The 11,275-nt window shown below is 45.4% G+C and overlaps 2 protein-coding genes across 2 annotated transcripts; both read left to right on the plus strand.

The window, feature by feature from the left end:
* The first annotated feature begins 1,066 nt into the window (after positions 1–1,066).
* On the plus strand, positions 1,067–1,655 carry LOC118948746 (induced myeloid leukemia cell differentiation protein Mcl-1 homolog). Its single transcript, XM_036973522.1, has 2 exons — positions 1,067–1,369; positions 1,450–1,655. The coding sequence occupies exons 1-2, from the start codon at positions 1,106–1,108 to the stop codon at positions 1,564–1,566; spliced, it is 381 nt and encodes a 126-aa protein (XP_036829417.1). The 5' UTR covers positions 1,067–1,105; the 3' UTR covers positions 1,567–1,655.
* Positions 1,656–7,369: 5,714 nt separating this feature from the next.
* Positions 7,370–8,314, plus strand: LOC118948747 (mitogen-activated protein kinase HOG1-like). Its single transcript, XM_036973523.1, has one exon. The coding sequence runs from the start codon at positions 7,370–7,372 to the stop codon at positions 8,312–8,314; it is 945 nt and encodes a 314-aa protein (XP_036829418.1).
* The last annotated feature ends 2,961 nt before the right edge of the window (positions 8,315–11,275 follow it).

Raw genomic sequence — 11,275 nt, forward strand, 5'->3', positions numbered from 1 at the left:
AGATGGGGAGACCTCGAAACGGATAGCTCCTTAGCTTACGGCAGCAAACACTTTGGTGTACTAGGAGAGTCTGCCAACATGTACCACCTTCCAAATACGGTTGACACACACAAATGTTTCATGTGTAACCTCGAAATCAAGAACTTTGTTGAGAACGACACCCTGCTAGGTGAGCACATCTTTCACGTGTACAACACAAGCGGACGCTGTAAGTACCTTACCGATAGGTACACGAATCGAGAAGACGAGATGATGCTCTTACTGGGGAAGGAACGGTACAGGAGGGGAAAGATTGCATTCCCTGATAGCATCATCACCAACTCGGCTTATGGGTACACTTCAATCAGCGACCTGAACCGCTGCGTTGTCTGCAGCGCCCTCACCATCCAGGGAAGGTACCTACCCTCCCAAGGACATCACCCTCACTGCGATGAAATGACCAAAGAACTTCGGATGAGGCTGAAGACTTTCACTTTTATACCTTGACATGTTGCCCTTTTTTTTGTTGTTGCACATTACCTTCTACTGTAACAAACATTGTATGAGCATACATTCTATGAGCATGGCCGATATCATGTACGGTACTGGGATTGTAGTGTTGCTTTATTTAAATAAACGTAACATGAAGTACGCCTTTGATATCCTCTTGTCTCTTTGTCCTGGTCGACTGCACAAGGCCGATGTTACCCCTGGTGTAAATGTTGCATTCTGTCAGTGTTGGAGCTAGCGTGAATAACTCCCCTCATGTATATATAAGTGTCAACACGTCTGCAGACTATCATTGCAGTCATAGGTGTACCATAGGCTACCATCGACTCATAAATGCACACAATCATGCACACAATGAAGATATCACATCAGGAAATATACCAGCACCAGACCGGAGCCCTGGACACCGACACCAGGCAACTCATTAAATGTGTCCTAGGACAATGTACGGGACTTCTGAAACCTAGGTGGAACGAAAGCAAAGCTCTGTCAACAATGAGTAGAGTTATCGGGCAGTTACTAGAGAAGCACAGATACACATACAACGGTAGGTATTGTGTTACGACACCAACAGCTAACCCAAGCCAGTGACAAAGTAATTTAGCATGTTTGCGCTATGGATGTTACAGGTATGATCAACACACTCTATGTGGATGACAGAGGGGATAACGTGAAGTTCCTCAGTGCAGTAGCCCATAGCATCTTTGAAGACGGGACCGTCAACTGGGGCCGTGTTGCCAGCCTGACATCTTTTGGGGCTGCGGTGTGCCGGTACTTGAGAGGCAAGGGGAGAGACAACTGTGTGGATTTGGTGGGAGAGGAGATATCAGAGTACCTGGTCACTCACCACAAGGACTGGCTAGTCAAACATAACTCCTGGGTACGTTCAGTAATGACTGAGAGATGCCAACATTTGTCTTGGTATACCTGTAATCTAATATTTATTTTGAAATATTCCAGAATGGGTTCGTGGAGTTCTTTCCAGTAGCAGAACCTGAGTCCAGATGTCGGAACATCATCATGACCATTTTTGGATTGGCTGGTATTGGGGCAACAATGACCTTCTTGGTTATGTGACTCTCAGAAGAGTCCTTTACCTGTTACCACTTCACACTTGATGCTTCTCACCATAGTAGAGATTGAGTATGATGTTAGGCATATGTACCGTAAAGGCTAATAAAGTAGTGAACCGCATTTGTGTTTTTTTGTGTCTATTATGAGCCTGCGTCAGTTGTACAAAATAACACGAGTGCAGTGCACAACTACTACACAAGACAAGTACATCAAGGTGTACAATTTATTTGCAATGGTTTACGACAACAGTGGAGTTACATATATGTTTACAATGGTATAATACAACAGTGGATATATGGATATGTACAATGGTGTAATAAAACAGCGTGGATATGTACAATGGTATAATACAACAGTGTAGTTACAGACAGAGTGAAGTCATATGCAGTACATCAGTGATAGACTTGGGTGTAGGACAGGTACTGTCCTGTTCACAATCTTCCTGTTGGAAACCAAAGACTGTTTCAGGGTTGCTGTCAGAGTCCTTATCTAACCACAATAAGGACTCTAGTAGACTGTCTGTGTTAGTCCAATCAACCCTGCCCTCAGGAATGTTCATCAGGATGTCCTGAGTATCAAAGGTGTAAAGTGGCAGGTCCTCGGTGTCCATACACAGCACCTGGCTTTTGTGAGAGTCTCTCAGTGTGCCCTTGTACCCATGAAACTCAATGTTGATGTCTATGCACTGCACTTCACCATTGGTACAGTCTCTCTGTGTACCGTTCCACTCCACCGGGAGGCACACAGGCTCTAATATGGAATTGGTCTCTAAGACATAGGACTCGGATATCACGCCATCATTGTCGACACAAAGCAACTGGCATTCAGAGGAGTCAATCTGGATGATCTGGGTGTCAGAAACCAATGTCATTAGCGTCGATACACATACGCGCTGGTAAGTTATAGGACTCGGATATCACTCCATCATTGTTGACATAAAGCAACTGCCATTCAGAGGAGTCAATCTGGATGATCTGGGTGTCAGAACCAATGTCAATAGCGTCAATGCACATAACCTCTGGTAAATTATTCTCCACGACCTGCACTTCAGAGGAATCACCCCATATCCTTTCCAGAGTCCGTTTCCATTGGGAGTCCGATCGCAACGACCGTGGGGCAGATGTGTAGCATCCTACCTTCCTTTTCATCACAACACCAATTACGTTCAGCACCCCGAAAATGTCATACATTCTACGTTGTGTAATATCAAATCTCGTAACCAAGTCCTGCAAGGTGAACATCCCTGGGTTATTGCGCACATGCCGATAAACCGTTCCAATGTTTTTCTTCATACTAGATTTTCTAAATATCGGCACCTGATACCTTTGTCGTTTGCATGTGTATATCTTCCTATCTTTACTCACGAGTCCAATACCTTCCAGGGCGCAGAGTACGTCATATAGTCTGCGACTGCCATTGGTGTCTAGATTAAATAACGTGATGAGAGAGATGTAGGTGAAAGTGTTCAAGTTCTCCATTAGGTGTAAGGTCTGTTTTGTAAGTGTGGCCAGATGTGCGTCCTCAGGTACTGGTGACTGAGACATGGTTACTACTACTATGACACAGGGTAACGTAGTACAGTGTCCTTGGATGGGTGGAAGTACCCTATGCTGCCTAGTAGAGAGACTCAGTGTGTGGTGTTACAGTCTGGCCAACAATGCCTTTAAAGGGGTTTTCAGTAGTCCATTCATCCAACACCAACCATGTGTATCAGCCTTGCCTATAGTGACTCGTCAGACCAGGGCTATAGTATCCAACAACACCCCTTGTCCAAACAAAGCTGATCCCTCCACACATGGCTACATGGCAACTATGACTCCTCTCCGCTTAAGACTTGTAGATCCAACCCAGACCAATTCCTCTAGCCATGCCTAATTCAGGACTGCTTAATTGTTACACCCTGTCCAACCATGAGTTTCAGACCCTGCCTATAGTGACCAATCCAACCAAGACTATGGTATCCAACAACACCCCTCGTCCATCCAAAGCTGATTCCTCCAAACATGGCTACATACACCCTGTCCAAACATGAGTTTCAGACCGTGCCTATTGTGACCCCTCCAACCAAGGCTATGGTATACAACAACACCCCTCGTCCAAACAAAGCTGATTCCTCCAAACATAGCTACATACACCCTTGTCCAACCAAAGCTGACTCCTCTAACCATGGCTACATGGCATCTACGGCTCGTATCCGCTTAAGACTTGTACAGCCAAGCAAGAGTGATCCCTCCAAACAAGGCTGACAACTCGAAGCATGGCTAATTCATGCAACCAAGGCTGAATATGTCGACCCTGGGTGGTGTCCAAGGACTGCTTAGTTGTTCAGTAGCATAATCAATGAACCTTGCTCTTGCACTGCTCACAGCATGCCCGGTCTACATAGTCCCTTTGTAATCATTGTGAACCATAAGCAACACTATTGTGTTTTTGGCCGTTGCTAATAGGGTGAGGAAAGGAACCGTGGGGTGTATGTACTACGCTACTTTCTCTTCTGTAGAGGTTGTATCTAATGGTGTACAATAGAACCCATGGACACAGAATAACTCTGGTATCATTGTTTATTTCGATGGCAATTACAACAGATATGGGTCACAATCATTTCAGGAAACACAAGCAAGTCTACCAGAACAAGTACAAACCGGCAATTAACAAGGTGCCTGAGACTTCAAACGACGGTATGTGTCATAAAAATAATCAAACTCTGACTTCGTCTGAAGATGTGAAGATGAATAAAGATGTCCCCAGTGTTCGGTCTTGACAAATATCCTACGGCCGTCATTCTTCAAGTAGCTGAACACAGTGTATCCTTCTGGGTAAACGTGAACACGTCTCAACCCCTTATACTCGTTGAATATGTGGTCGCCATTGCAGAACATGAGGCTTTTAGTGGTACATTCGTGCCGCTGTTCTACCTTGTACAAGGTACACGGGATCCCGACCAGCTTCTCGACCTCACAGAGTGTCATTGGCATCATAGTCTCGAAGTAGCCACGGATTGTAGTCTGCTGACAGTGGCACTCAGTTAGGCCCATAACATGACAGTTGCATAGCAGGTCCGGACCTTGGTCTCTGGCAGACGGGTACACCCAGATGTGTATTTAACTGCAGGTCAAGTTATTCAGTCTGGCACCTAGAGCCTCCAAGGCAGAAAGGGACGTACGGGTCCACGAGAATACGCCACTTGGTGGAGCATGCCAGCTGGGAAGACCTAGTAACAACACCCTTCGGCTTAGTTTGCCTCAACACGGTTTCTCCTTCCAGTGTCAAACTCGATACACCTTGCATCACTGCTGTATGGTCACATACCTCCATTGATCCAGTATACATAGAGCACAATCACCTTCTTGGTATAGAGGTTGAATACAATTGTGAGTACTAAGGAAAAATCAGAGTGCATGTAGTTGAGTCTGGTCAACGGACCCCTTGAACAGTGACACTACCTTCTCCATACCCACACTGAAACATCCATCGGTGGATACAACCTCCCCCTACACACAGTGTAGGTTGGATACATGAACCCTAGCTTGACATGTCCTACTGTCATATCTGTGCTTTATTGCTACTGTAGACTCTATAACTGAACCTTGGCCAGGTAATCCAACCTCCCATCATAGTTGTGTCTCACATCTTCTAGGCTATCATGTTTCCTATAAAAGCTAGTGGTGTAGATACTCTTTCAACAGTAGCTTCTGAAATGGCATCGAACTCAAGCTTCAATATCAAACCCACACAGGAGCCTTCAATGTTACCACTGGTATGCCAAGGTAGCAATCGCTTCCTGATGTTAACTGACGAAAGCAGCCCCTGGCTTCGGGCTGAGACGAGTGATACGGCCGATAAGACCGATACAGCTAATGATATGTTCAACCGTATGGTCGGATTTGCTACATCAGGCCCTCCTTTCACATTAACTTTCAAAGTGATGATGTCAAGCTACGACAGAGTCAATACGTTTATCTCTGTGGAGGGCAACAGAAGAATGATGGCCATGTTGCAGGATATACACGAGTGCCCGTATAGGCACAGCACCTATCACACCTATATGTATAGGGCTCACATGGTATCTAAGTCATTTATAAGCGCCGTAGGTGCTGCTGCTGACAAAGCTCCAGGAACGTCTTCTTCGGTGTCAAACTGCTCCGGCGACGTCAAACAACCAACCCAAGACGACTTTGATGTTTGCCTTACCATGGAGATTGATCAAACTCTACAGCATCAGACTAGGATTGAGACTGGTCCTAGGTGTTCCAAGAACATGATACTCATCTTGAACAAGGGACGGTGTTATAACATGGAAGACATCTGGTGCGCAATGAAGAATGTGGTGTGCCGAGTGTTGTTATCTACCTACCTGCCACTCTGCGGACTAGATGGAATGGGGAGGGATATGAGCAAGATGATGGAAGGAGCAAGTGTGGAAGGGGCAAGCTCGGAAGGAGCAGGTGTGGATGTAGGACAACCGGTAGCTGCCACGGATGAAGGGTCCGGTGTGGATGTTGGACACCCGGCATGTAACAAATAGCCCAATCTGCATTGCCAGGATAGTGGAGCAAGTTTGCTTTTATTATGTATCACTTCTATATTGTTGAGAATATAACCATGTCAATGTACCATTGTGTCTGTATCCATTGCAAATGATCCACTGCAAATGAACAATAATAAAATGATGAAATGCTGCAGAAGTGTGTGTGTACAATAAAACTCACGAACACAGAGTGCATCTGGTAACATCATGTATTTCATGTACAACTGCAACAGAAAGTGTTCACAAGCATTCATTGTGTCAGAACAAGTGTCATCTGGAGCCATGTGTTCAACTCTGGTTAACAAGTGTGTTGCACGGGTACAAGTTACAGCCTGGATCCCATAGCGGTCTTAGTCTCGACTTAGCGGTCAATCGTAGCGGCGGGTGGAGAGTGGCACTCAGTGGTTATCACATCATGCGGAGCACTTTATATATGCATCATGTCCAACCCAGTACATAGTGAGAGGGGAGTAAAATAGAACAGTATTGCCATTTCCAAAGCAGTCAAAGCCTTGCTTTGTGCACAACCAAAACAGATTTTACCCTCTGTGTAAATAGACAGACCCGGACATGCTATGCTCCCGAACTGGGACTCGGTGAGATCTCTCACGGCGATATATCCACTCAGGCGGAATGCAAGTGGAACTCCGTTATCCTGGGGTCTCTGAACCTTGGGGGGGATAAGGAGACAGAATCAATGTGTTACACAAGCTCACTACCTTATCCTTGTCCATTTAACACAGTGACAGTGTACGACTTACAGCGCAATCAAGGTATTTCCTAATGCACATCTTAAGGTCTGTCAGACCCTTGGAGCCTGGTCCATTGTCAAAGGATGTGTTCTCTAACAGTGTCTCTATGCACAGGATACCATTCTGTGGTGAGAAGGTTCCATTTATCTGGAAGTGTAGGTGAGACCGGTATAAGTGCTGGGCCATTCTTGCAGGATAACAGCACCCTTTAATAGTGAGGGAAGATAGAACAGGTGTTTGTAGGACAGGTCCTCCAAAACTATGTTCCAATTACCAAGCTACAAGCATCATCATGGTTATATTACAAATTAATGGCTGGACTGTCTTGTCCTAATCGGTTCCTCAAAGGAACCATTGTCGGATCACCAAGCTTGAGGCAGCATCATGGTTGACTTGTGCATCTGTGGTTGGATTGGTCAGACAGATGTGGAATACACAGCACTGTTTGGTCAGACCTTAACAAACACCTCAAAAGTCAATGAGGCTATATATAAACCACTGTAACTGAACCACTATACCAAACAGAATGGAGAAATACAAGAGAGGCCCTGTTTTAGGCAACGGTGCATATGGAACCGTGTACAAAGTTACTTGTCTGACTACTGGGAAGGAGTATGCCTTGAAATACCACACCCGCGGCGTAGAGGAGACAACAGTCAGAGAGCTCTCATGTCTCGCAGCACTAAGGGGTCACCCATATGTGATTCACATGCACGATTGCTTTGTAGATAATGACACGATAGCCATGCTCATGGCCTACGTACCCTACACCTTGGGTGACGCGATCCACAATGGATACGGTGTGAACTCGTACCACGAAGAAGATCGTTACCAAGAGTGTCTCCCGTTCAGTTTCGTTGCTCACTTTAGTGCACAGGTGGCTAATGCCCTGTCCTACATGCACAGACTGAATATAGTACACAGGGACCTGACGCCTTACAACGTGCTGCTGACAGAAGATCTCACAGTGAAGGTGGCTGACATGGGCCTCTCTAGACAGTCCTCCAACTGGATGAGCCCAAATGTGGTCACCGAGACGTACAGGGCCCCTGAATTGTTCCTGGAAAGACGTAGATCTACAGAGTACACATGTGCCATAGACATGTGGAGCCTAGGGGTTTTGATAGTGGATGCAATGGAAGGGAGGGTTACATTCGCTAGCGGTGACGCCAGACGTGTGACTATGTCCACCTACGAGATTATCACAAGGACTCTATGTCCCAAAGACCACCCCAGTGCATCAAGTACACCCTGTTACCCTGACATCATAATGCCTAAAGTGATGCAGTGTGAACTGGTGAAAAGGATAGTCTTCAGATTGCTGAAATTCCATGCCCCAGAGAGACTTTTGGCTCATGAGCTGCTTCAGGACACAGAATGGATGCGTGCTGCTGATATGACCAGGGAAGACCAAGTTATAGTTAGAGACCAGATACAGCGCACTAAAAGTTCTGAGTGGTTGAGGTGTTGAGGTGAAGACAATAACACCAACAGGACAGTGTGTGATGACTCGTTTTACATGTTTATTCAATATCCTTATACATTCATGGTTGATATGGTATCATTGTACTGTCACAAAAGCAGGTATATCATCAATAAATGATTTAATAAGAAATGCATCGCATGCGTCCTATATGTCAGTGTTATATACACAAGTCCAACAGTAGAGGGTACACTATTGCTTGCACTACACAAGACAAGCTACAGGCAACATATATATTCGGCACATGACTAAATGGACATGATCAGTGTTGCCATCGTAATGAACAGTGGTGTCAGGGTGTGTGTTTGGAGGTTAGTTCCAGCAGCCGGCCAAGACTTTTCCAATCCGTCTATCATCCTCTTCAGGTTCCGTATACCTGTAGGGGAGAGACAGGTTGAGCCCAATGCAAATAGTAGTAGTACTGTAATTAAAAGGAAAGAACGTGCAACACACTGTCACTGATGTTGAGCAGTTTCACCGGTCTCCTCACATCCTCCAACTCCTTCAGATCTGGCATGGTCAACATTGGGTTTCTTCGGGTTGTTGTAGTGGTGGTGGCACTCGCCGAGGCTGCTAGTTGGACATTGGAGCATGACATGTCAGCTTGCCCATGTCTCTGATACATGAAATAATGGTATTGCTTATCACCATATCCCCCGAACGTGGTGCCTTCATTGATAATGATACAGCACTGGTGTGGGCTTAACATTCTGCTCATAGTGTCATTCCACACTTCAATTAAACTCCACATGTTGCGATTTCCAGGTTCTATGTAGAGCATAGAGATTGTAATGACACCATTCAGCGGCTTAACAAAGGCTGCCCTCTTAACCGTGTCAACCTTGGCAGTATAGTAGAACATAGCACATGTGCCTGACTTCACACTCAGAGTGAAGGTCTCATTTCCTATCCTGTAAGTGCCTTCGTCGGTGCACGTGAGGAAGCGAATTATAACCTGGGACCCCACTGGGGTTGCCGTAACCTCATATATGTGTTCCCTAGCATGCACAACGTTATTGTTTTTATAGAAAGGCTCAGCGGGACTCTCCAAGTATCCCGGCAACTTGACAGTGTTTCCCATTGTTGCTACAATGGTGATGGGTTCAGGTCTCTCAGGTGTAAGACCTGGCGCTCTTGTCAACGCACAACACTCAAATGTACTTGCTGCAGTGAACAGCATACACATGTTGATAACAATGTGCATTTCCATAGTGGCCGGTTCTATACAAGTGCAAGACAGAGTGGATTCTTGACTGTGTTTACAGAGAGTGCAGCCTATGAAAGGCTCCTGCGGGAGCAGTTGCTTCCTTTTATACCCCATGAAACACATCCCCTTCCCCTTACATCTATGTATCATCCACCTATGGCTGATTCAACCTACCCAATGTGAAGTCTATGAGGGGTATGATTAAGATACATACAACTGACAAGTCCACGTACAGGGGTTCCAGAGAGCTTCATCCTAGCTCTGTCACCAAAACACTGATAACATTGTAGCTCTGGGTGTGTAAAGAGAGTGGTTATCCCATATTTCCAACCAACGTTTGTGGACACAGGATCAGGTATGGGAATGCTGGACTAGTAGTAAAGTGTTGAGTGTGAAACGCAATACAAAGTCTCATACACAGGTGTCACTGTTTATTACAATAAATGATACATATAGACCCAAATGTATATGCTACATAGCCTACTGAATCAGGATCAAAATATATACGCTAACAAGGAAATAAGTTTGTTCAAGAGAAACACACTCTTCAAGGAGTGAAATTCACGGATAAAGACAATTCCACCACAGGGCTGTACCACATACTGACAGTTACGCTTCCTCTCGAACACTCCAGCCTTAGATCTCCACTGTAGCTTAAGACGCATGACATACTGAGACATTGTGATATAGGTGATATGGTCCTCTGTGTACAGGAGATACGTATCCAATTGAATGTCCTCCTCCTGCTCACCGGACATGAGTGATAAACGTTTTGCGTTGCTCAAAGGCACAGGTATGTAACTGTCCAGAACAGCATCAGCATCCAGCAGATAGTCAGGGAGCTGTTGTTCAGCACTCCACTTGTCCACAAACACCGGGTTGCACAATGACTCTCCGTTCACCACATACACCTTGTTGAAACATTTGAAAAAACAGGATATCATGTCCTTCCTAGCTCCTGTGATCGAGATCAAGGGTCTGGGTATGTAACTGGAAGACACAAACAGTATGCGCCGTTCCTCTTGCTGGCATGTGCTTTCAAAGCCCTTCAGTCTATTGGTTATGTACCGTGTGTATTCATGAACAAGCAGCTCTTGGTCCAGAATAGAGCTGTACTCTCCCCTATACGATGAGTCCAGGTCTACTAAGAAGTCGTACTTAAAATCTTTATCCATCACAGTGTCATTCATAAACAGACCATGTGAGTCGAGCTCCTGTTTACCCCCTCTAATCACTATGTAATCCACAGAGAAAGTACCGTAAGCACCTCTTGTGTTCGACATTGTATCACCTGTACTGACTGTGCTGGGATTCAAACCAGTTGCAATACTATTAACCGGAGTCACTGTTAAGTATACGAGTTACGGTTGGATAGATGTTACACTCCCTTGGCAAGGATGTATCTATTACAGTAATAAAATATGTTACAAAACCAACACATTTGATAAAAGTGCTTCCATGAAACATCAAGTCACAAGGCTTCCAGGCAAGGGAGACCAGTCACGCCTTCTGTGTGTCGTTTACTGGTGTCCTTGTAAGACCGCATGGAAGGTGTTGAACAACACATAATAGACAACCCTCTCCATAGACCTCCAGACCTTACAAAGGTCCTCATGAGTGTCCATTGTCAAGGTCTCCTTGAGATCATCGGAGCAGTTGTTGTGGACATCAATGTTGGTGTGATGTGTGAGAGCTTGATCGACGCTTAAGGTGATTGTTAAATCGAAGTCTCCGTTGTCCAT

The sequence above is a fragment of the Oncorhynchus mykiss genome, unplaced genomic scaffold, assembly GCF_013265735.2.
Source record: "Oncorhynchus mykiss isolate Arlee unplaced genomic scaffold, USDA_OmykA_1.1 un_scaffold_265, whole genome shotgun sequence".
Classification (NCBI taxonomy): Eukaryota; Metazoa; Chordata; class Actinopteri; order Salmoniformes; family Salmonidae; genus Oncorhynchus; species Oncorhynchus mykiss.